The sequence below is a fragment of the Salvelinus fontinalis genome, chromosome 2 (assembly GCF_029448725.1).
Source record: "Salvelinus fontinalis isolate EN_2023a chromosome 2, ASM2944872v1, whole genome shotgun sequence".
NCBI lineage: Eukaryota > Metazoa > Chordata > Actinopteri > Salmoniformes > Salmonidae > Salvelinus > Salvelinus fontinalis.
In genome coordinates, this window is record NC_074666.1 from 38,388,161 (window position 1) to 38,414,227 (window position 26,067).

The 26,067-nt window shown below is 43.8% G+C and overlaps 1 protein-coding gene across 3 annotated transcripts; it reads right to left on the reverse strand.

Moving 5' to 3' along the window:
* Window positions 1-251: 251 nt before the first annotated feature.
* On the reverse strand, window positions 252-19,391 carry LOC129818242 (BRCA1-A complex subunit RAP80-like). Of its 3 annotated transcripts, none has more exons than XM_055874002.1 (17): window positions 18,979-19,389; window positions 18,631-18,697; window positions 17,572-17,696; window positions 16,933-17,259; window positions 15,677-16,457; window positions 15,376-15,503; window positions 14,830-15,264; window positions 12,646-12,996; window positions 12,249-12,307; window positions 11,978-12,126; window positions 2,687-2,742; window positions 2,159-2,498; window positions 1,903-1,984; window positions 1,619-1,742; window positions 1,392-1,440; window positions 1,225-1,273; window positions 252-626 (listed from the first exon to the last, which is right to left on the reverse strand). In XM_055874002.1, exons 1-17 carry the CDS (start codon window positions 19,087-19,089, stop codon window positions 398-400), a joined length of 3,462 nt encoding a protein of 1,153 aa, XP_055729977.1. In that variant the 5' UTR covers window positions 19,090-19,389; the 3' UTR covers window positions 252-397. The 3 variants fall into 3 exon arrangements, with proteins under 3 accessions (XP_055729977.1, XP_055729968.1, XP_055729984.1); XM_055873993.1 differs by having other exon boundaries at window positions 11,963-12,126; XM_055874009.1 differs by lacking the exons at window positions 252-626; window positions 1,225-1,273; window positions 1,392-1,440 and having other exon boundaries at window positions 1,654-1,742; window positions 1,895-1,984; window positions 11,963-12,126; window positions 18,979-19,391.
* Between the last annotated feature and the right edge of the window lie 6,676 nt (window positions 19,392-26,067).

The window sequence follows — 26,067 nt, forward strand, 5'->3', positions numbered from 1 at the left end:
TGTAATTTCGACTTAGAAATTTAAAACTTGATTTTACCTTACAAAAAAAGGATAATTCACATTATTATTATCCTGCTGTAGCAAACTGACTCAATTAAGATCCAACATCTGCAATGTATCGTGTCATTTTGGAGTCACTTATTTAAATAAGAATGTAATGTGAGCCCATAGTTTGGATCACTGTGTGCATTTTGTCCTAGTGTGTAAAGATGAATCGAATCTAACAGATTTGTAAGAAAGTACACAAAAGAAACATTTAGATGTATTATTTAATCCCACATTAACACACATTTGTATCACTTGATTCAGTGTACAAACAATACAAAGAAAAGATATTTAACGACCCAGGGTCGTTACAATATGCAGTGGTATAAAAAAAAGCAGTTGACAGTATTTTCTATTTTTTAGTAAATTTGAATTTCCTATTGAATTTCCTCCCTCTTTGTCTGGGCCTGGAGGAGGAAGAGGAGGAAGTACAGGAAGAGTACTGGCGCTTGAAGTCAATAAGGCAGTCTGTGGCTTCTGAGATGGAGGTGAAGGATCGGATGGGCGAGGTGCTCACTCTGAAACCTGGGACGGCGATGTCTCCACTTCCCCCAGACTCTCCCAGAGCCTCAATAAGGCCACTGAAAGCAACAATCACATAGTTATAAATGGCAGGGTCATGATCATTAGAGCACACCGTAGTAAAACTTTATGCAACGAAAAAGGAAAAGTGATTATTGGACATGTCCAGGTAGTTCCTCTCTCTTTCAGTCCATTTTGTGCCTACTGAACATGATCCAGGTGTGAGCTAGAGGTAGTACACTGATATTGTTACAGTGACACTGTCGATAGTCACCAAACAATCAGGCAAGCACTAAACATTGCGGTCTGCTTACCATATCATATTCACAAAATATGTTAATATGCATTCATAAACTATTAAACCAGAAGACAATACACCACTTCAAACAAATAACTACTTACATAGGGGTACACAACAGTCTTCGTCAACAATGGACAAATATGAAGGCAAAAGCTTATAATGGAGTTGCTATGATGCTTTAGAGAGCTATTCATCAGGGTGTATCCTTGACAAACCCAACCAGGGTCTGCTTATCAGACTTCCCTACCTATCACACACATGGTACAGCCTATGTCACCAGGGGTGGGTGCTACAGTAGCATTAGTCAAATGGAGTTTCCCAAAAATATCCATCAGTGCATTTCCTGTTTTGCTTACCTGTGTTGGCTCCTGAAGGCAGTATCACATGGTCCGGCCTCAGCAGTCCCTAAAAGGAGACCAAGTAGACTGAAAACATTGGCTCTCTTTTTCACCCTTTCAAACAAGGTGGAATGAGGCATTTTGAACATGTAAAACAACATCACAGTTTGAGAGAGTGAGTGTACCTGAATCTCTGTGCTCTGTCTGGTCCAAAGCACTCAGCAAGTCTCCACTCTGGAAGATCATCCATCACGCAGAGGGAAGAAAGAGCAGAAGACCCACGGTGAATGCTACACGACTAGGGAAACCACACTGTCTGCAATTAACTACCAATGGTCTACAACAGCTGGCTTGGTTTTGATAACTACATATACAGTGTGTAATGCTGTGCAATAGTGCTAACTAGGAGTACCGGTCCAGCCCTGGATATAGCCTTGGACACATCTTGGTTTCTGATGCAGTCCTCTACGTGCTTCTCATAGTCCCGTAGATGAAACAGCTGCTGACACAGGAAGCACTTCTCTCCCTGCACTGCCCTGCTCGGAAGACAACACAGACAGGTTAAAAGGTATGATCAGGTTACTCTATAGTAGGGATGTCAAAATAATTTAGCCTAAAGTGACATTCCCTGTGAATGTAAACTAGGTATGGGAGACTAGCTGTTAGACCAAGGTCAATCCGCTCATACCTACTTACTTGCCAGAGCCAGAAGAACAGGGCTGCTCCTCTCCAATTTTCTCTCCCCTTCTGGTCCTCTTCCTATGAGACTTCACTGTAACTACATATTAAGCAAGGGATTGGTTTACGCTCTGGGGTCAAACATAATATTTCACTACACATCCTTGACTTGCATTGTTCCCTTGTCAACATCCTTGCATAAACAACAGATTACTTTAAATGGAGCTGAATAAACGAGTGTGTGTTGTATGCGTGTCTAACTGCGTGTTCTCACCTTGCGATTGGCTCTGAGCCATCATCTCCTCTTCCTCCATGTTAGCAGTACTACCGTCACAGTAGGCAGCGTGCAGCTCAATCTCCGTCAGGGGGAAGGGGCGCATGCACATAGGACAGTCCATGCTGGGGCTCTGAGGGGGTGCAGGTTCTGAGACCCCACCCTGTACCTCCCCCGTCTCCTCCATTTCCACCCTCACATCCTCTCCTCTAGCAGGACTCCTAACAGGGCCACTCCTCCTCTCCTCTTCCACCTCCATCCCCTCTACACGCTGATCCAGAGGATGGGGTGATGAGAGAAAAGTCTGGATCTGAGGCAGGGACTGCCTCTCTGGTTGGGGCTAGGGGTAACCAAATCAAACCACAGACATAAAAAAACACAACCATGATAGACATCTACAACACAACCTCACAATTTGATGAACACAGCCAATATTTCTAGGTGTTGGATGAAAGAAGGAGAATCCGTCAGAACTGTAATCAGAATGCTCTGTTTAGGTGTGTCATTTGTAGTGCAGAAGTTACTGACCTGTGCAGGGCTGGTGACCATCAGGTCTTGGGTGCCATCGTCACCGAGTTGGGTCTCTGCCATCAGAATCAACAAGGAAAAATAAAGGCATGCCAATTAAAAGCTACATATTCTGAAGTGAAGCTCACCACATTTAGTATTTAGTTCTAAATGCAACCATATACACAAAGTATAGCAAACAGACATTAGGCACACCTTCCTAATATTTTTTATTTCACCTGTATTTAACCAGGTAGGCTAGTTTAGAACAAGTTCTCATTTACAACTGCGACCTGGCCAAGATAAAGCACAGCAGTTCGACACATACAACAACACAGAGTTACACATGGAATAAACAAACATAGTCAATAATACAGTCTATATATAGTGAGTGCAAATGAGGTAAGATAAGGGAGGTAAGGCAATAAATAGGCCATGGTGGCGAAGTAATTACAATATAGCAATTAAACACAGGAATGGTAGATGTTCAGAAGATGAATGTGCAAGTAGAGATACTGGGGTGCAACGGAGCAAGATAAATAAATAAATACAGTATGGGGATGAGGTAGTTGGATGGGCTATTTACAGATGGGCTATGTACAGGTGCAGTGATCTGTGAGCTGCTCTGACAGCTGGTGCTTAAAGCTAGTGAGGGAGATTTGAGTCTCCAGCTTCAGTGATTTTTGCAGTTCGTTCCAGTCATTGGCAGCAGAGAACTGGAAGGAAAGGCGGCCAAAGCAGAAGTTGGCTTTGGGGGTGACCAGTGAGATATACCTGCTGGAGCGCGTGCTACGGGTGGGTGCTGCTATGGTGACCAGTGAGCTGAGATAAGGCAGGGCTTTACCTAGCAGAGACTTGTAGATGACCTGGAGCCAGTGGGTTTGGCGACGAGTATGAAGCGATGGCCAGCCAACGAGAGCGTACAGGTCGCAGTGGGGCTCTGGTGACAAAACGGATGGCACCGTGATAGACTGCATCCAATTTGTTGAGTAGAGTGTTGGAGGCTAGTTTAGAAATGACATCGCCAAAGTCGAGGATCGGTAAAATGGTCAGTTTTACGAGGGTATGTTTGGCAGCATGAGTGAAGGATGCTATGTTGCGAAATAGGAAGTCGATTCTAAATTTAATTTTGGATTGGAGATTAATGTAAGTCTGGAAGGAGAGTTTACAGTCTAGCCAGACACCTAGGTATTTGTAGTTGTCCACATATTCTAAGTCAGAACCGTCCAGAGTAGTGATGCTGGACGGGCGGGCAGGTGTGGGCAGCGATCGGTTGAAGAGCATGCATTTAGTTTTACTTGCATTTAAGAGCAGTTGGAAGCCACGGAAGGAGAGTTGTATGGCATTGAAGCTCGCCTGGAGGTTAGTTAACACAGTGTCCAAAGAGGGGCCAGAAGTATACAGAATGGTGTCGTCTGCGTAGAGGTGTATCAGAGAATCACCAGCAGCAAGAGCGACATCATTGATGTATGCAGAGAAGAGTCGGCCCGAGAATTGAACCCTGTGGCACCCCCATAGAGACTGTCAGAGGTCCAGATAACAGGCCCTCCGATTTGACACACTGAACTCTATCAGAGAAGTAGTTGGTGAACCAGGCCAGGCAATCATTTGAGAAACCAAGGCTGTTGAGTATGAATGTGGTGATTGACAGAGTCAAAAGCCTTGGCCAGGTCGACAAATACGGCTGCACAGTAATGTCTCTTATCGATGGCAGTTATGGTATCATTTAGGACCTTGAGCGTGGCTGAGGTGCACCCATGACCAGCTCTGAAACCAGATTGCAAAGCGGAGAAGGTACGGTGGGATTCGAAATTGTCGGAAATCTGTTAACTTGGCTTTCAAAGACCTTAGAAAGGCAGGGTAGCAGTTTGGGTCTAGAGTGTCTCCCCCTTTGAAGAGGGGGATGACCGCAGCAACTTTCCAATCTTTGGGAATCTCAGACGACACGAAAGAGGTTGAACAGGTTAGTAATAGGGTTTGCAACAATTTCGGCAGATAATTTAAAAAATAGAGGGTCCAGATTGTCTAGCCCGGCTGATTTGTAGGGGTCCAGATTGTGCAGCTCTTTAAGAACATCAGCTATCTTGATTTGGGTGAAGGAAAAATGGGGGGAGGTTTGGGCGAGTTGCTGTGGGGAGTGCAGGGCTGTTGACCGGGGTAGGGTAGCCAGGTGGAAAGCATGGCCAGCCGTAGAAAAATGCTTACTGAAATTCTCAATTATAGTGGATTTATAGGTGGTGACAGTGTTTCCTAGCCTCAGTGCAGTGGGCAGCTGGGAGGAGGTACACTTATTCTCTATGGACTTTACAGTGTCCCAGAACTTTTTTGAGTTTGTGCAACAGGATGCAAATTTCTGCTTGAAAAAGCTAGCCTTAGCTTTTCTAACTGCCTGTGTATATTGGTTCCTAACTTCCCTTGAAAAGTTGCATATCACGGGGGCTATTCGATTCTAATGCAGAACGCCACAGGATGTTTTTGTGCTGGTCAAGGGCAGTCAGGTCTGGAGAGAACCAAGGGCTATATCTGTTTCTGGTTCAATTTTTTCTGAAAGGGGCATGCTTATTTAAGATGGTGAGGAAGGCACTTTTAAAGAATGACCAGGCATCCTCTACTGACGGGATGAGGTCAATATCCTTCCAGGATACCCGGGCCAGGTCGATTAGAAAGGCCTGCTCGCTGAAGTGTTTTAGGGAGCGTTTGACAGTGATGAGGGGTGGTTACTGATGCAGGCAATGAGGCAGGGATTGCTGAGATCTTGGTTGAAAACAGCAGAGGTATGTTTGGAGGGCAAGTTGGTTAGGATGATATCTACGAGGGTGCCCGCGTTTACGGATTTGGGGTTGTACCTGGTGGGTTTATTGATAATTTGTGAGAGATTGAGGGCATCAAGCTTAGATTGTAGGATGGCCGGTGTTTTAAGCATGTCCCAGTTTAAGTCACCTAGCAGCACGAGATGTGAAGATAGATGGGGGGGCAATCAGTTCACATATGGTGTCCAGGGCACAGCTGGGGGCAGAGGGTGGTCTTATAGCAAGCAAGCTTACCGCTGAGAGACTTGTTTCTGGAAAGGTGGATTTTTCTGCCCCCTTTGGCAGTTCTATCTTGTCGGAAAATGTTATCGTTAGGGATGGAAATTTCAGGGGTTTTGGTGGTCTTCCTGAGCCAGGATTCAGACACGGCTAGAGATATTGTCTCTAGAATTATCATTTAAACCAGGTGATGTCACCACATGTGTGGTAGGTGGAACTTTAGTGTTAACTTCTTATGGCTGCATCCCGCTACCGGGCTCGATGACAGCAGCCAGTGAAAGTGCAGGGCGCCAAATTCAAACAGAAATCTCATAATTAAAATTCCTCAAACATACATGTGCTTTATATCATTTTAAAGGTAATCTTGTTGTTAATCCCACCAAAGTGTCCAATTTCAAATATGCTTTTCAGCGAAAGCACTACAAACGATTATGTTTGGTCACCACCAAACCACAATAAGCACAGCCATTTTTCCAGCGAAGGATAGCTTTCACAAAAAGCAGAAATAGAGATAAAATGAATCACTAACCTTTGATTATCTTCATCAGATGACACTCATAGGACTTCATGTTACACAATACATGCATGTTTTGTTTGATAAAGTTCATATTTATAACAAAAAATCTGAGTTTACATTGGCGCGTTACATTCACTAGTTCCAAAAACATCAAGTGATTTTGCATAGCCACATCGTTTCAACAGAAATACTCACCATAAATGTAGATGATAATACAAGTTATACACATGGAATTATAGATATACCTCTCCTTAATGCAACCGCTGTGTCAGATTTCAAAAAAACTTTAAGGAAAAAGCAAATCATGCAATAATCTGAGACGGAGCTCAGAACAATAGCCAAATTAGCCGCCATGTTGGGGTCAACAGAAACCAGAAAATACATGATATATATTTCCATACCTTTGATGAACTTCATCAGAATGCAGTCCTAGGAATCCCAGGTCCACAATAAATGCTTGATTTGTTCGATAATGTCCGTTATTTATGTCCAATTAGCTACTTTGGTTAGCGGTACACAATTCCAAAGTCACAAAGCGCATCCACTATAACGTGACGAAATGTCCAAAAGTTCCGTAACAGTCAGTAGAAACATGTCAATCGATGTATTGAATCAATCTTTAGAATGTTGTTAACATACATCTTGAATAACGTTCCAACCGGAGAATTAGATTGACTTCAGAAGAGCGGTGGAACGGAGGTCCTCTTCCTGTGAAGGCGCGTGTTCAATGCGTGGTCACCTCATGGCAGTGATGACTAATTCCTGTCTCCTTCGGCCCCCCTTCACATTAGAGTCATCAGACAAAGTTCTATTGACATCTAGTGGAAGCCGTAGGAAGTGAAAACTCATCAATATCTCGCTGTAATTTCAATGAGAGCTTGGTTGAAAATCGGCCACCTCAGAAAAAATCCAAACAGGAAGTGGAACTTCAGGTTTTTGCCTGCCATATGAGTTCTGTTATACTCAGACATAATTCAAACAGTTTTAGAAACTTCAGAGTGTTTTATATCCAATACTAATAATAATATGCATATATTAGCAACTTGGACTGAGGAGCAGGCAGTTTACTATGGGCACCTCTGTGCACCTTTCATCCAAGCTACTCAATACTGCCCCTGCAGCCATAAGAAGTTGTATTGAGCAGGGCTAGAGGCTCGACAGTGAAATAAGGCAATAATTACTAACCAAAACAGCAATGGACAAGGCATATTGACGTTAGTGAGAGGCATGCGTCGCCGAGTGATCAAAGGAGGCCAATGAGTGGCTTCAGGCAGCTAGCGGGCCGGGGCTAGCAAGCTAACAGAAGGGCCTTGGAGGGACGTCGCGACGGAAGAAAGTCTGTTGTGACCCCCCTCGTGCTATTACGTTGGCAGACGGATCAGCAGGCCTCCATGTGGTAAACCAGGCAATTTGGCAAAATACGTATAGTGGCCAAAGAATTTGTCCGGTGGGCCTCTTAAACTAACAGTCCGATGTGCTCTGGACAGCTAGCGGGCCGAGGCTAGCATGCTAGCGGATGGGCATTTAGGGGATGACGCGACGGCGGAGCCAATTGAGAAAACCCCATCGGGCGAATCACGTCGGTGTCCAGTCGTGATGGGTCGGCGGGGGTCCAGGCCAGTTGACAAAATCGGTATTGTAGCCCAAGGAGTGGCTGATGGACCTCTTTGGCTAGCCGGGAGATGGGCCTGGCAGATGGGCCTAGCAAGGCTAGCTCCAGGCTAATTGGTTCTTGCTTCGGGACAGTGATGGTAGCCAGGAGTGGCCACTCGAATAGCAGCTAGCTAGCTGCGATGATCCGGGTGGAAAAAAAAAGGTTCAGAGCTGCGGTAAGAATCCGGAGATATGGAGAAAAATAAATCTGATTTGCTCTGATTTGAGTCGCGCTGTGCAGACTGGCGAGAGTTGTCCGTGCTACACTATACATTGCTGTTTTTTTCTCAAACCGAAATTAGGCGAACTATTCGAATATTTGCAACCAGGAAATGGCGTGGAGTGATTTCTGCATATACATGCACCTTTAATGACAGTCATTTATAATCTGTGAAATCAATTGTAATTTCGGTGACACTTTACTTGACACCCAGTGTTATAACACGTTATAACAGTCATAACCATGTAATAATGTCATAACAGCTGACAACTCGTCATAACTGTCATGACCCATATATTTACACCTGTTGTGACACATATTGCATTATTTTATGGTACCTACATAAGTGTCAACACACATTTATTCAAATTGTTGTTTTTCCCTGCCAAGAAGTTTCCTTATGTTTGAAAGATTTTTTCTTAAATCCTTTGTTATGAATTCTTTACAGATGTTTTTTTTCATCATATTTTAAATAACTTGGATCAGTTTGCACTTCCTACGGCTTCCACTAGATGTCAACAGTCTGTAGAACCTTGTCTGATGCTTCTACTGTGAAGTGGGCCCGAAGGAGACAGGAATGAGTCAGGTCTACCATGAGCTGACCATGCGCGTTCACATGAGAGGGAGCTCTGTTTCATCTCACATCTGAAATCAATGGAATTCTCCGGTTGGAATGTTATTGAAGATTTATGTTAAAAACATCCTAAAGATTGATTCAATACATCGTTTGACATGTTTCTACTGACTGTTACGGAACTATTTGACATTGTCTGCTTTTAGTGAACGCGCTTCCCGACTTTGGATTTGTTTACCAAACACGCTAACAAAAATAGCTATTTGGACATAAATGATGGACATTACCGAACATTTCTTGTGGAAGTGGGAGTCCTGGGAGTGCATTCCGACGAAGATCAGCAAAGATAAGTGAAGATTTATAATGCTATTTAGGAGTTGTGTTGACTGCACAATTTGGCGGGTAACTGTATGGCTTCCTTTTGTGGCTGAACGCTGTTCTCAGATTATTGAATATTGTGCTTTTGCCGTAAAGCTTTTTGAAATCTGACACAGTGGTTGCATTAAGAACAAGTGTATCTTTAATTCTATGTAAAACATGTATCTTTCATCAAAGTTTATGATGAGTATTTATGTTATTTGATGTGGCTCTGCAATTTCTCTGGATATTTTCGAGGCATTTCTGAACATGGCGCCAATGTAAACTGAGGTTTTTGGATATAAATATGAGCTTTATCGAACAAAACATATATGTATTGTGTAACATGAAGTCCTATGAGTGTCATCTGATGAAGATCATTAAAGGTTAGTGATGAATTTTATCTCTATTTCTGCTTTTTGTGACTACTGTCTTTGGCTGGAAAAATGGCTGTGTTTTTCTGTGATTTTGCGGTGACCTAACATAATCGTTTGTGGTGCTTTCGCTGTAAAGCCTTTTTGAAATCGGACACTGTGGTGGGATTAACAAGAAGTGTATCTTTAAAATGGTGTAAAATACTTATATGCTTGAGGAATTTTAATTATGAGATTTCTGTTTGAATTTGGCGCCTTGCACTTTCACTGGCTGTTGTCATATCAATCCCGTTAAGCCATAAGAAGTTAACTGACTTGCCTAGTTAAATAAAGGTTACACTAAGAGCATAACATTTCTACACCCTAATTTTGTAATTCTAGTATAACCAATACCCAAACGGAGATTCAGCGAAAATAAAAATCTCATTGATTTATCAAGACCAGTCCCCATGCTTGTCTCAGAGCAGCGCGAAACGGTGCTAAAATAGTTGTAGGCTATTACTTCAAATCCTATTTCTTCTAACTTCAATATGCTCTAGAAATAAATAGGACCTACACCAATTAACAGAACATTACTCAACACTATTGAGACTCATGTCGCCTACGGTAGGCCTACAGTATATCGAAAAATAAGATGTGACTCTCCGCCAATAATTACATAGAGGATTGGATGATTCTAAATTAAAACTAAAAGCCACCTCATAAGTCTCCCGGTGGAGGCCGGCACGGGTATCGACCCTGCATCTGTAGCAAAGCATTTTGCACTGCGGGAGCTCCCATCCACAAAGTATCAAAATACAGAGAAGTGTTGGTAAAGGTATATTGTCCTGCTAATAGCCCATAATGGGCTATTATAATACAGTACATGGTGTCCAGGTCAGGATAACCAAATATTTTTTTATTTAAGACTAATCAGAAAGAATGTTGGTACTTACTTATTTTGATCCAAAGCCATGAATGAGTGAGTCACTCAGCTTTATGTAGGTGCCGGGCTATATGACTGTGTCATCAACTTGATAATATATAACGATATTTTGGAGGTTATTTTGTTTAAAAAAAAAACGAAAGAGAGCGATTGTAATCTGAATAGAGGCCAAAATAATGTTTGTAAAGGCAAAAACATCTATTTCTGTTTTTAGAGGGAGACAAACACTGGGCCAATTGTGCGCCGCTCATAAAAGGCCAAAATATAGCCCTGCTAATAGCTATAATGGCACTGTACAATGTGACCGTGTGTGTTTGAAAGAGTATTTTCCAGTAAGCAACAATTTGTTTACCTTCATTAGACAACTTTGTGCCAATATTTCTGTAATTCAGTGATATTTATTCCCATAGTAATTTGTTATGGATCCATAACTAAATAAACATCAGCATTTTGAAAGAGTATTTTTATAATAATTTTATTAACAAAAGCATAAAGATGCCATTATTAGTTACAATGTTTTAGTTTGAATGTGCAGACTGGCACTAAGAACAGAACAGCGAGAACATTTCCCTAGTCAGCTCCATTATTAGTGCAATGCCCCTTAAAGTGTTGCCAGTGTGGCGGTCCACCCTCCCTTCCTTCCTTCCCCATGGGCTAGGTCGGTATTCTGTGCACAGCACTGCGGCCCATCCAGTGCCCCCGTGCCTTGAACATTGCGCGCTTTCAGTGGATATAGTTGAAGAAGTGCAAGGCAATCCCATTGTGCGCCACTCGGGAGCCATGACCAATATATATTGTCCTGCTAATAACAGGGTTAATTATATCTGTGATAATATCCAACGGGCTTTTATATAATTCTAAATCAATAATAATCACTTTGTTTAAAAATATATATATATTTTGGAGATGATTTTGTTTTCAAATAACGTAAATAGAGTGAGAAAAAGGCCATTCTTGAACATGGGGTGAGACATTGTTACTAATTTGTAAATAAAGCCAGTTTGTTATTTAGAATTATTTATTTCTGTTCTTAGAGGGAGAGAAACCAAAACACTAGTCATCTCATGGGTATCCCAGTCGAGGACGGCACAGGTATTGGACCAGCATCTGAAGCAACACAGCTTACACAGCTATGCAGTGTTTTAGACCGTTGCACCACTCAGGCGCTGTACAACGTGACCGGTCGGGAGTGGCCTACAGTACGAGCAAAATAATCCTAATAAAATAAATTAATAAAAACTTAGTGTAACAATAGTTTAGTAAGTAATACTGAAGGTGTGCACAATTATCAGTTTCTATTTAGGTTTATGTCACCCATTCATTGTCAGTTAGAGACACAGTAGGACCCAAAAGCATAATCAGTGCTCTAACTCCCCCTTGCGCTGGTCTGGAGCAATGAAGTGGTGACGTCCTAAAACACAAACTACCTCTAAGTCCTGAAGCATAATCGCACAACTTTTAGTGGAGCAAGCACTGTAGGTATCATAACCAGCCATAAAATAACACAATATATGTCACAACAGGTCTAAAAATGTGTCATGACAGTGTTATGACCATATGACAGGTTATGAAAACTTGTCTGCTGTTATGACATGGTTATGACAGTGTCACAACATGTTATGACGCTGGGTGTCAAGTAAAGTCTTACCATCATTTCTTATACCTGGAACTTCTAAGCCACCGACATCCACCACTTCCTCCCCCATCCTTTCTTCCTCCTCCCTCTTCTCTCCCTCATTTTCATCTTCTTCCTTTTCCTTCTCCAGCGGGTCAGGCAGGGGTCTTCTCTCTTCCTTTCTAAGGCCAAGACTCCTGGAAATTGGAAATCAACACGTTTTCATTCCTGTGCACATTTAAAGGACTTGTATCATTGAGATTATAGACAAGCTAGGTCCATACTGTATAATGTAGCAGTTTAGGCCTCCCTTTCTTACCTTCGAGGTAGAATTTGTTGTTGATTGGATTCTACATGAAATACAGGTGAGGGCGATTTCTTTGGGAAGACAAAACAAAGAGATACTTTTCTGGGGGAAAGCATCAAGTGGATTGACCTTTCCACAAACTGACAAGGAACTTTCAGAAAATGAGAGGCACTGTTTTTAGCCTGTATTATAATAACACATTTGGATTGTAAATAGTTGATAGCACTATCTGGTGGTAATATAGTGTGACAAGGAACTTTCAGTAAGTAGTGTAGTATCATTAGAGCCTTTGGTATGATTCATGCTTTTAAATTAATAATATTTATATTGTTAACACAGCCTTTAGAAATACATAAATGTATTGCTCCAAGCTCCCTATAAGTATTGACAAAAGTTAAGCAATACTCACTTCGTCTTGTTCAGGAGTGGACACAAACAGTGACTGATAGTCCTTCCACTCCAGTCTTCCTCTCCTCCCTCCCTCTTTCGTCCCTCCCTGTGACTGCCGCCACTCCCTTTCCTCACCATCATCCTCTACCACCTCCACTACCTCTTCCTGTTGGTTCCTCACTCCCTGCACTTCTTCCTCCTCTTCCTCCAGAAGTTCTGGGGCCCTGTGTCTCTTGGGGCGTCCCCTCCTGGAAAAAGGTCTCTCTGGGTGTCCAGGAAGGACAGGCTCCCCCCAGCCTGCCTTCCTCAGCAGACCCCTCTGGGCTTCCTTCAGGCTCTTCTCATACACCTCCAGCTGGGACATGATCACCTGTAAGGAAAAATCTGTTAATTCCTAACAGTTACATACTCAGTTAAAAGTCATGACATCTGACATCAGGTCAATGATGGATGGAGTGCCTACAATACAGTAGCACACAGAATTTATACAATGCATTCGGGAAGTATTCAGACCCATTGACTTTTTCTACACTGTTACATTATAGCCTTATTCTAAAAAATAATTAAATAAAATGTTTTCCACAATATAAATGCAATACCCCATAAGGACAAAGCAACAAACAGGTTTTTATAAAATGTTAGCAAATTTATTTAAAAAAAATACCTTATGCACATTAGTACTCAGACCCTTTGCTATGAGACTCAAAATTGAGCTCAGGTGCATCCTGGTTCCATTGATCATCCTTGAGATGTTTCTACATCCACCTGTGGTAAATTCAATTGATTGGACATGATTTGGAAAGGCGCATACCTGTTTTTTATAAGGTCCCACAGTTGACAGTGCATATAAGAGCAAAAAGCAAGCCATGAAGCAAGCTGTTCCTAGGCCGTCATTGAAAATAAGAATTTTTTCTTAACTGACTTGCCTGGTTAAACAAAAGGTACATTTTTTTAATGAAGTTTAAGGAATTGTCTGTAGATCTCCGAGACAGGATTGTGTTCGAGGCACAGATCTGGGGAAGGGTACCACAACATTTCTTCAGCATTGAAAGTCCCCAAGAACACAGTGGCCTCCATCATTCTTAAATGGAAGAAGTTTGGAACCACCAAGATTCTTCCTAAAGCTGTCCGCCCGACCAAACTGAGCAATTGGAGGACAATGGCCTTGGTCAGGGAGGTGACCAAGAACCTGATGGTCACTGACAGAGCTCTGTGGAGATGGGAGAACCTTCCAGAAAGACAACCATCTCTACCATAAGGCCTGATTGGTGGAGTGCTGCAGAGTGGCCAGACGGAAGCCACCCCTCAGTAAAAGGTACATAACATCCCGCTTGGAGTTTGCCAAAAGGCACCTAAAAGACTCTCAGACCAAGAGAAACAAGATTCTCTGGTCTGATGAAACGAAGAATTTAACTCTTTGGCCTGAATGCCAAGCGTCACATCTGGAAGAAACCTGGCACCATCCCTACGGTGAAGGATGGTGGTGGCAGCATCATGCTGTGGGGATGTTTTTCAGCGGCAGGGACTGGGAGACTAGCCAGGATCGAAGGAAAGACGAACGGAGCAAAGAACAGAGATCCTTGATGAAAACCTGCTCCAGAGAGCTCAGGACCTCAGACTGGGGCAAAGGTTCACCTTCCAACAGGACAACGACCCTAAGCACACAGCCAAGACATCACAGGAGGGGTTTCGGGACAAGTCTCAATGTCCGTGAGTGGCCCAGCTAGAGCCTGGGCTTTAACCCGATTGAACATCTCTGGAGAGACCTAAAAATAGCTATGCAGCGACGTCCCCATCCGACCTGACAGAGCTTGAGAGGATCTGCAGAGAAGAACGGGAGAAACTCCCTAAATACAGGTGTGCCAAGCTTGTAGCGTCAGACCCAAGAAGACTCAAGGCTGTAATTGCTGCCAAAGGTGCTTCAACAAAGTACTGAGTAAAGGGTCTGAAACTGTTTTTGCTTTGTCATTATGGGTTATTGTGTGTAGATGGATGAGGGGGAAAAAACAATTTAATCAATTTTAGAGTAAGGCTGTAAGATAACAAAATGCGGAAAAAGTCAAGGGGTCTGAATAGTTTTCAAATGCACTGTATGCCCCTTTTTTGTGTTCCCAGATGTTCCCACATTGACTCCTAATCCAGAGAATGTCTGTGATAGAGAATAATAAATTAAGACTACATCAGAGGAAAGATAAAGAATAACCTGCGTGTAGGCATCTGGGTCCTGCCCTCGCGGACAGAAAGGCACGCCCCAATAGTAGCACACCACTCCCCCATCCCCCTGGCCGCCTGTGGGGGGAGAGAGGTGGCTGGAAGAGGCCTGGGGCTGGTGGGAAGAGGGGTATCTGGCTTGTGCCTCATCCTGGCTCCCTCTACCTGCAGCCTGTCTGGGGAGAAAGGGGGAGGGAGATCCATACATGCCCTTGAAGGTGAACTTCTTCCGGATGCGCTTGGACCGGCTCTCTCCGTCCTCGCACGCGGAGTCTTCGGAGATGTGAGTGCGTTTCTTGGGGACGAGGCAGGGGCTGTGTATGTGTGGAGGGGAACAGTGGTGGTTGGTGTTTGTGGAGAGACACTGGTTGCTTGGTTGTGGGAGGTCATTCTCTTGTGGGAAGACTGGGCTGGGCAACTGAGCCGACTGCAAGAGAGAGAAGTTTCCACAATACACTGTAAATTAGGTTTCAGGTGAAGTCAAAGGCTAAATAACAGTACTGGTAGTATACAATCTCTTGTAGTTCCTTGGCATCACCTTTGCAGGACCGTCTTCCTCTTCGTCATCATCTGACCAGCGTAGCGCCATATTACTGGTTAACTCCTGCATTGGCTGAGTCTCCAAAGCCAATGTAAGTTCCTCTGAATTAAGGTCTTCTTCTGCAGCTAAAGAGAACAATCATGCCAATACATACATAGGATCAGAACATAGAAAGCCAAAGGGCAGGAAGAGGCCATATGAACCTGCCCTACCGCTATTACTTGCTCTCATTAAAACAATGTGTTGGTGTAACATTATTCTGTATGTATGATAGTTGTTAAAATAATAAAAAGCGTACCAAACGTTGCAGGCGTACTAATCCTGTTTACAGTGCTCTGCGAGGATTCACCCTGACGTTCCTCTTGGTCAACAACTTTGTCTGCAACTCCAGCTGTCTTCCTTATAGGCATGAGTCTCTTGTTCAGGGACAGGGTTGTTCTGAGGCGTGGTGGAAGGCACTTTGAGGATTCGCTGCTCTTCACATCCTCTCTGTCTCTATCCTCATGGTCTTCTGATGTAGATACACTTTCAATACAGTCCTGTGGACCCTGGTCCCTTATCTGATCAGTTCTGGGGAAGACTGGGCTTCCGGGAAAGGTGGGACTTGCCGCTTTCTCTTCTTCTCCTGTATCACTACTGGAGAACATGGCGCTTCTAGGAAAAGTTGGACTTCCCTCTTTTTCTTCCTTTCCTGAATCAGTCTCAGAGAACATAGGGGGACTCCCTTGGCCTGGTTCCCCGCCTGCAGTTCTCGCTGTCCTGGAGAACACAGGGCTTTTGGAGAATGTAGGGCTCTTTGGCTGAAAAGACGGAGACATCTGGGACTTTGTGGAAAGAGTTAAGCTTGGAGGACCCTCTTGAGAACATAGTAGGAACCCAGAGGCCTGACAGTCTACTAGGAGGTCCTGGCTGAGCTTATGCAGGCACAGGATGAGTTTGCTGGCTGAGGGGACTGTGGTAGCGAGAGGTAATACAGGGGACTTCTTCCTGAGTTGGGACTCATTCTCTGTGGACTTGCATTCCTGAGATTCGACGTGGGCTGAGAGGTTTCCGAAAGGGTTCTTTAGAGAAGACCCCTCCTTAAAATGGCATAGAAAATGTGATTAAAAAAACGTTTATTTTACCATTCTTTAACTAGGCAAGTCAGTTAAGAACAAATTCTTATTTTCAATGACGGCCTAAGAACAGTGGGTTAACTGCCTTGTTCAGGGGCAGAATGACAGATTTTTACCTTGTCAGCTCGGGGATTCGATCTTGCAACCTTTCGGTTACTAGTCCAACGCTCTAACCACTAGGCTACCTGCCGCCCCGGTAACATCACTAGAACTAAATTGATTTGGAATGCAATCTAGACTGGTGATGATTGAAAGATTTGGCATTTAGATATAAGTAAATAATTGGTTCTTCTAGACCTACATTAATGCTTATTAACACAAGTCTTCAGGTTAAAGTATCGATCAGACTCATAGAAGTTAGATCTAGGCCCATAGTAGCCCCGAAGAAAGACAGAACTACATGATTGCCATGACAGACAAATAATGAGGCACCACTGACCTGTGAAGAGAGAGGCATGGAGGTGGAAGCTTGGCTGAGGGGAGAAGACTGGGAGTAGACCTTCTGGGTCTGAGACAGGTCAGGCATATCTAGTAATGGACTACCCTCCTTTTTCCCCCTCCTGCTGGTTTCTGGATTAGCAACCCCTACACTAACACCTACATCGTGGGCTCCCTCCCTGTCAGCCACACCATGGTTGGGGTAAGAGAGCTTCCGCCTGGGGGGCTGTATGCTGCTCTCTGCCTCTGGAGGGGAACGTTGACATTTCTGGGTAGGGCTCCCGTCCACCAGCAGAGATTCTGAGTGGGGATGAGTGGGTCTGTCCGCCTGGAGGGATAGAACATTTTACATTTTACATTTAAGTCATTTAGCAGACGCTCTTATCCAGAGCGACTTACAAATTGGAAATTTCATACATATTCACCCTGGTCCCCCCGTGGGAATTGAACCCACAACCCTGGCGTTGCAAGTGCCATGCTCTACCAACTGAGCCACACGGAACAACACTCATGTATCACAGGAATAGATACAATGGGAGAAACATTTGTGGTTTTATCTGAAATAATGGCGAGGACTGTGACTGTACTAGAGGAAATGTCCAGGCGACCTTTTATTTCTGTCAGTATTCTCTACACTTACGTAGAGGCTTTCAGCGATGGCCTTCCTCATGGTCTCCTCCTCCTGTCGTTGCCTGAGAGCAGTATTGCTGGCCTCCTGTTCACTCAGCCTCATGGCCAGGTCCAGCATCTCTTCCTCAGTCATCTCTGAGAAGAGAGGGGACAACTTCAGTACAGTAGATGACAAAGCACCAACTAGCAGTGCTTCAGTGGTTACATTTTGGTGATTGATCATGACTCAGTTCCATTACAATATGTACAGGGGAGTTTTGTAAGGAGCCCCGGCGCTCAGTCTGACCATTAACACGCATCACTTGTCTAATGGTTTTGGGCGGCAGGTAGCCTAGCAGTTAAGAGCGTTGGGCCAGTAACCGAAAGGTTGCTGGTTTAAATCCCTGAGCCGATTAGGTGAAAAATCTGTTGATGTGCCCTAAAATGTAAACGCATAACAATCTTCTCTTTCGTATCAGCTAGAAAAAAAAAGTAATAATAAAAAAAAAAGGTTCAATTGATACACACCTTTATAGGGTTAGTGTTCTCACGCGGCCATTTATCCATGTTACAGCCTGTGTTTATTGGAAAACAGACAGTAGACCTGTGCTAATTATCTTGGCCAGGTCGCAATTGTAAATGAGAACGTGTTCTCAATTTGCCTACCTGGTTAAATAAAGGTGAAATAAATCAAATTTAAAAAATAATTAGCTACCTGCATCTAACACCTGTGTGTAAACGGGAGACAAACGTGTTGTCACAAAATACTGTCGACTGCAACTGTGTTAACACAGGTTAAAACAGTGTAGAGTAAGTGTGTATTTTGCATTTGTGAAATTATTTTGACAAGATATGAAAGTAGAGAGATTTATGTTTCTATAACCATACTGCAATTGAGAATCGACTCACGTTTGAGTATTTGGCCGTTTTGGCTTCCAGAGCCAAAACAGAACATGTAAGGTCCTTGGACTAAAACAAGTTAAGTTAACGCTAGGTTCCTTTAGTCCATTATTGGGCTAATGTGCTACATGAGAATGATACGTCTAATTCGCTACGTTACAAATAAAGAGACGTATGTTGGACAGTTTACCGTTAGATCTTATTTTACTCTCCTCCCGTTTGTGCTCCTCGAATGATGTTGGTCTGAAATCTTCATCCTGGGTTAGAAGAGAGATGAGTTGTCAATTACAGATTATTTTATATCTTGGGTCAGGTGCCTTTCTTTAAGAGACATAAAAGTGGTCTGAAGCAGAAATACTACTTGGCCGACAATTATCAAGTATAGTATAGAGTTATTATTTTGTAGTTAACATTTACTGATAGGTCACTTTACACATATAGATAACCAGTAGTTCTGTATCCGTGTAGCTAGCTAGCCAGTGTGTAACCAACTAGCTAGCTAGCTAACGAGTTAGTCAGTTCAGCTGGTTAACGTTACCTCGTCGCTGTCTGAGATGACGACTCTGTCCTCTTCATGATCAACTGCTCGTCGTCGTTTCCTGGGACCATCATCAGTGTATCTGTTCTCTCGCTTTTTCCGAGGAGGCATGTTGCTGGGTTGAATTTGGTGTTTGATAACAAATATAGACGGTAAGTTAGCTTAGCTAGCTACCGTTAGCTATCCTTACGACTGGTGTCGAGGATGTCTGCACACCCATCTTCCTGAGAATTACGAAAAACCGAAAGTATAACAGTTACTTAGCTAGCTATGTATATAACGATACATGGAATTTAAGTTACAAATCATTCAGTTAGACTGATCATCACATCCAGTATTAGTAGGTAGGATTCCTACTTTTACCAAACGTTGACAAATCTCAATTCAAGAAGCCATGTTTTCTTCGATCACGTGACTCAATAAAAGGGAGGGCAAACTTTGAAGGGGACTGAAACTAATATTTTTTGTAACTAAAACGTCTCATTGTTCTGTCTTTGGCTGAAATGTACGGTGCACTACAATTGCACATTTCAAACAGGAAGAGCATGCTTTTTTTTAACGGGACCAGCTAAAAACTGTTCACAAATTAAACTACAGCAAGGTGTATTAAACGTCCCTGTGAAAATAATGTCCAAACGTGTGAGCAGAGGCCAGCAAAGTACTTTATGGCAATCTCAAAAAACACCCCCCTTTGTGGCTTTCTCGACCAAACCAAATATTATCAAAACACTCTTATACTCATTGACCAAGATAACATTTCTAGCTCACAAACACATAATATTCGTTATTTCGAACAAACATTGATCTGTAGAAAAATATACAAAGCCAGGATTAAACCCTACTGTCAAAGAGGATGGGCCCTGCTAACGTTACCACAACCACACCATCTTTGCTGCAACTGTCTTTGGTGTAGTCTGAGAGCAAGAGGTGAAGTGAGCACCTGACGTAAGAGGCTCCTGTCATTCCTATGCTTCCTGGCTGATGTTTTGGTCACTTTTGAATGCTGGCGGTGCTCTCACTCTAGTGGTAGCATGAGACGGAGTCTACAACCCACACAAGTGGCTCAGGTAGTGCAGTTCATCCAGGATGGCACATCAATGCGAGCTGTGGCAAAAAGGTTTGCTGTGTCTGTCAGCGTAGTGTCCAGAGCATGGAGGCGCTACCAGGAGACAGGCCAGTACATCAGGAGACGTGGAGGAGGCCGTAGGAGGGCAACAACCCAGCAGCAGGACCGCTACCTCCGCCTTTGTGCAAGGAGGTGCACTGCCAGAGCCCTGCAAAATGACCTCCAGCAGGCCACAAATTAACTACTCATGGTGTGATTGTGATAACGTACAGGAACAAGGTATTTTTTTTCAACCGACCTAGAATACCTCACAATCAAATGCCGCCGTATTACCTCCCAAGAGAATTCTCTTCGGTTATAGTCACAGCTGTGTATATTCCCCTTCAAGCCAAAGCCACGACAGCTTTTCAAGTAACTACACTGGACTTTGTGCAAACTGGAAACCACACATCCTGAGGCTGGATTTTTGTTGCTGGGGATTTTAACAAAGCAAATTTGAGGCAAATGCTACCGAATTTCTAACAACACATTGCCTGTGGTACTCATGCTTCAAAAACTCTCGACCATTGTTACTCCCCCGTCTGTGATGACAACAAGGCCCTCCCCCACCCTCCCTTCGGCAAATCAGATCACGACTCCATCCTGGTCCTCCCTTCCTATAGGCAGAAACTCAAACAGGATGTGCCTGTGCGAAGATCTATTCAATGCTGGTCTGACCAATCGGAATCCATGTTTCAAGATTGTTTTGATCACGTGGACTGGGATATGTTCCAGGTTGCCTTTGAGAATAACATTGATGTATACACGGACACTGTGACTGAGTTCATCAGGATGTTGTTTCCACTGTGACTATTAAAACTTACCCAAACCAAAAAATGTGGATAGATGTCAGCATTTGCGCATATCTGAAAGCGCAAACCACCGCATTTAACCACAGCAAGGTGACTGGGAACATGGTCGAATACAAACAGTGTAGTTATTCCTTCCATTTTTAAAATTTCATTTAACCTTCATTTAAATAGGCAAGTCAGTTAAGATTCAATTCTTATTTACAATGGCGGCCTACCCCGGCCAAACCCTAACCCGGACGATGCTGGTTCAATTGTGCACCGCCCTATAGAGCTCCCAATCACGGCCGGTTGTGATACAGCCTGGAATCTAACCAGGGTCTGTAGTGACGCATTGAAACAGGCAAAACGTCAGTACAGAGACAAAGTGGAGTTGCAATTCAACAGCTCAGACACGAGACATATGTGGCAGGGTCTTCAGAGAATCATGGATTACAAAAGGAAAACCAGCCATGTCACGGACACCTATGTCTTGTTCCCGGACAAGTTAAACACCTTCTTTGCCCGCTTTGAGGATAACACAGTACCACCGACACATCCTGCTCCCAAGGACTGTGGGCTCTCGTTCTCCGTGGCCAACGTGAGTAAGACATTTAAGCGCGGAAACCCTCGCAAGGCTGCCGGCCCAGACGGCATCCCTAGCCGCGTCCTCAGAGCATGTGCAGACCAGCTGGCTGGTGTGTTTACGGACATATTCAATCTCTCCCTATCCCAGTCTGCTGTCCCCACTTGCTTCAAAATGTCTACCATTGTTCCTATACCCAAGAAGGCTAAGATAACTGAACTAAATGACTATCGCCCCGTAGCACTCACTTCTGTCATCATAAAGTGCTTTGATCATATCACCTCCACCTTACCTGACAGCATAGACCCACTTCAATTTGCACACCGTCCCAATAGAGCCACAGACGATGCAATCGCCATCGCAGTGCACACGGTCCTATCCCATCTGGACAAGAGGAATACCTATGTAAGAATGCTGTTCATTGACTATAGCTCAGCCTTCAACACCATAGTATCCTCCAAGCTCATCATTAAACTTGGGGCCCTGGGTCTGAACCCCACCCTGTGCAACTGGGTCTTGGACTGCCTGACGGGCCACCCCCAGGTGGTGAAGGTAGGAAACAACACTTCCACTATGGTGATCCTCAACACAGGGGCCCCACAAGGGTGCATGCTCAGCCCCCTGCTGTACTCCCTGTTGACTGCGTGGCCACGCACGCCACCAACTCAATCATCAAGTTTGCAGACGACACAACAGTCGTAGGCCTGATTACCAACAATGACGAGACAGCCTACAGGGAGGTGAGGGCCCTAGCGGAGTGGTGCCAGGAAAATGACCTCTCCCTTAACGTCAACAAAATAAAATGCTGATCGTGGACTTCAGGAGTCAGCAGAGGGTGCACGCCACCATCCACATCGACAAGACCGCAGTGCAGAAGGTGAAAAGCTTCAAGTTCCTCGGTGTACACATTACTGACAATCTTCAATGTTTCACCCACACAGACAGTGTGGTGAAAAAGGCGCAACAGCGCCTCTTCAACCTAAGGAGGCTGAAGAAATTAGGCTTGGCCCCTAAGACCCTCACAAACTTTTACAGATTTTTACAATTCAGAGCATCCTGTCGGGCTGTATCGCCGCCTGGTACGGCAACTGCACCAGCCGCAACCGCAGGGCTCTCCAGAGGGTGGTGCGGTCTTGCCAACGCATCACCGGGGTCACACTGCCTGTCCTCCACGACACCTACAGCACCCAATGTCACAGGAAGGCCAAAAAGATCATCAAGGACATCAACCACCCAAGCCACGGCCTGTTCACCCCGCTATCATCCAGAAGGTGAGGTCAGTACAGGTGCATCAAAGCTGGGACCGAGAGACTGAAAAACAGCTTCTATCGCAAGGCCATCAGACTGTTAAATAGCCATCAATAGCCGGCTACCACCCGGTTACTCAACCCTGCACCTTAGAGGCTGCTGCTCTATGTACATAGACATGGAATCACTGGTCACTTTAAAAAAAAAAAGGGACACTAGTCACTTTAATAATGTTTACATACTGCTTTACAGATTTCATATGTATATGCTGTTTTCTACTGTATTTTATTCAATACCACTCCGACATTGCTCTTCCTAATATTTATATATTTCTTAGTTCCATTATTTGACTTTTAGATGTGTGTATTGTTATGAAATGTTAGATACTACTGCACTGTCGGCGCTTGGAACACAAGCATTTCACTACACCCGCAATAACATCTGCTAAATATGTGTATGTGACCAATAAAATTATTTGATGGGCACCCCTACAATTTACACATACCGCTTCTTTCCCCAATTCTACACATTCCTTTGTCTCAGGCCCTTTTGCACACTTCTCACACCTAGGAACCTCCCTCCTACACATTGCTGTCACATGCCCATAAGCTTGACACTGGTAACAAGGTAATGTATTCGGTACAAAGCTTGTACGGGTTAACTGATATATCCTAAAATCACTTTGTCGGGCAAAGCCTCAACATCCAAACTCAAAAGAACAAACTGTCTTGTTTCTCCACTCACCCCACCCTGTCTGCGTCACATCAAACGATGAGAATCACAAACACCGAGAATCTTCCCCTTCAGTTGGTCCACTTTCACATTTACCGCTACCCCAGTATTCACTCTTTTCCATGGTGCCCTTTTCTTGAGAGAAAAACAATTCACATCTCTTTTCCTCAGTTTGATGTGGAGCACGTGCTCCCTCTGACCAACAGAAACACAAACAATTTTCACAAGACCACTCCGAGTTACCGTCACCGATTCCACAGCACCTAACTCCATTTTCACTACCCTGAAACCATGGATCAGCCAAAATCAAGGGTCCACTTTTTCCCAAAATGTCAGACTCTTCATTACTGTCAGATTCATCTTTATCCTGACCCTCGGTGCAAGCCTCGGGCTCCCAGAACTTCACCACACCTACCACTTTAATAACTCTACATATATGTACATTTTACCTCAATTACCTCGACTAACCGGTGCCCCATATATTGACTCTGTACTGGTACCCCTGTATATAGCTTCGCTATGGTTATTTTACTGCTGCTCTTTAATTATTTGTTACTTTTATTTTTTAGGTATTTTTCTAAACTGCATTGTTGGTTAAGGGCTTGTTAGTAAGCGTTTCACTGTAATGTCTACACCTGTTGTATTCGGCGCATGTGACAAATAAAATTTGATTTGACCTCTGATACTTCGCCCTCACTCACTTCCATTTCTCCTCCTGTCTTCGATCCATTGTACAGTTCACTCTGTTTACATTTTCTACCATTTTTCAACAAACCATCTCCCATTTTCCTAAGTTCTTAAACATTCAAGCACACCCTCTTCCTCCCTCTCTCTTCAACCTCCTCTGCTTCTCCTCCCTAATCCAAGTTTGTCTCCTTATGATAATACTGCACTTGTCCTGACATCTTGTTCTTGCATGTCAGCAACTTTGAGAAAAATATTATATATCGGAGTTGTGTATGTTGTTCACACGCACAGTGCATTCAGAAAGTATTCAGACCCCTTCACTTTTTCCACATTGTTACGTTACAGTCTTATTCTAAAATTGATTAAATACAGTTTTTTCCTCGTCTACACACAATTCCCCATAATGACATAGTGAAAACAGTTTTTTAGAAATTTTTGCAAAGGTATTAAAAATAAAAAACTGATACCTTATGCTCATAATTATTTAGACTCTTTGCTATGAGACAAGAAATTGAGCTCAGGTGCATCCTGTTTCTATTGATAATCCTTGATGTTTCTCAAACTTGATTGGAGTCCACCTGTGATAATATCAATCTATTGGACATGATTTGGAAAGGCACACACCTGTCTATATAAAGTCCCACAGTTGACAGTGCATGTCAGAGCAAAAACCAAGTCATAAGGTCGAAGGAATTGTCCGTAGAGCTCCAAGACAGGATTGTGTCACTGCATAGATCCGGGGAAATGTACCAAAACATTTCTGCAGCATTGAAGGTCCCCAAGAACACGGTGGCCTCCATCATTCTTAAATGGAAGAAGTTTGGAACCACCAAGAGTCTTTCTAGAGCTGGCCGCCCAGCCAAACTGAGCAGTCAGGGGAGAAGTGCCTTGGTCAGGGAGGTGACCAAGAACCCAATGGTCACCCTGACAGAGCTCTTGGTTTCATCAGACCAGATAATCTTGTTTATAATGCTCTGGGAGTCCTTTAGGTGCCTTTTGGCAAACTCCAAGCGGGCTGTTATGTAACTTTTACTGAGGTGTAGCTTCCGTCTGGCCACTCTACCATAAAGGACTGATTGGTGGAGTGCTGCAGAGAGGGTTGTCTTTCTGGAAGGTTCTCACATCTCCACAGAGGAGCTCTGTCAGTGACCATCAGGTTCTTGGTCACCTCCCTGACCTAGGCCATTGTCCCCCGATTGCTCAGTTTGGCCGGGTGGCCAGCTCTAGGAAGAGTCTTGGTCTGAAGGAAACCAGACACCACACATGGCTCCTCATCCTTGCAGCCCCTGGAATTGTGCCATGGCAGAAAGACGTGGTTAGGAGAGGACAACTCAACTCAAGGCCAGCCAATCATGCTGAATAGTCCTTTGTTTTGACCTCTCACACCTCCCTAGATGGACGCAGACTCGGTTCTTTGTGTGCACTGTGAACCAAAGTACTTTGTACTAAAATTTTGTTTTAATCTTGTTAATAAAATGAAACCTGATTCTGATGTCACTGTTCAGTAATTTAGATTAGATTGAAGTACACCACAAATAGAAGAAAGCCTGTAAAATCTTTGGCACACAGCTCTTCTGTACATTGTCAGCACTTGATGTTCAAAGAATGCCATCGGGATGCCACCGGGCCTCAAGCAAAGTCAGGAGAAGAGGAATGAGGTGGAAGGTGTGGTGAAGAGCTCGGAACCCGAGCCATGCTAGGATATATCAGTTATCCTTTTAGAGCTTTTGTGCTGAATCCACTGTGCTGTTTCATGTGCAATGTTTATGGTCAAGTCACAGAAGTTTGTAGGAGGGAGATTACAAGATGTGGGAAATGTGCAAGAAGGCATGGGATAGAGGATTGTGTAGTTTCAGTGGATAAAGTTGTGTGTGTTAACTGTAGGGGTGCCCATGTTGTTGGGGATCGGAAGTGTCCGGTGCGAGACAGAAAGCTTGAGGTGG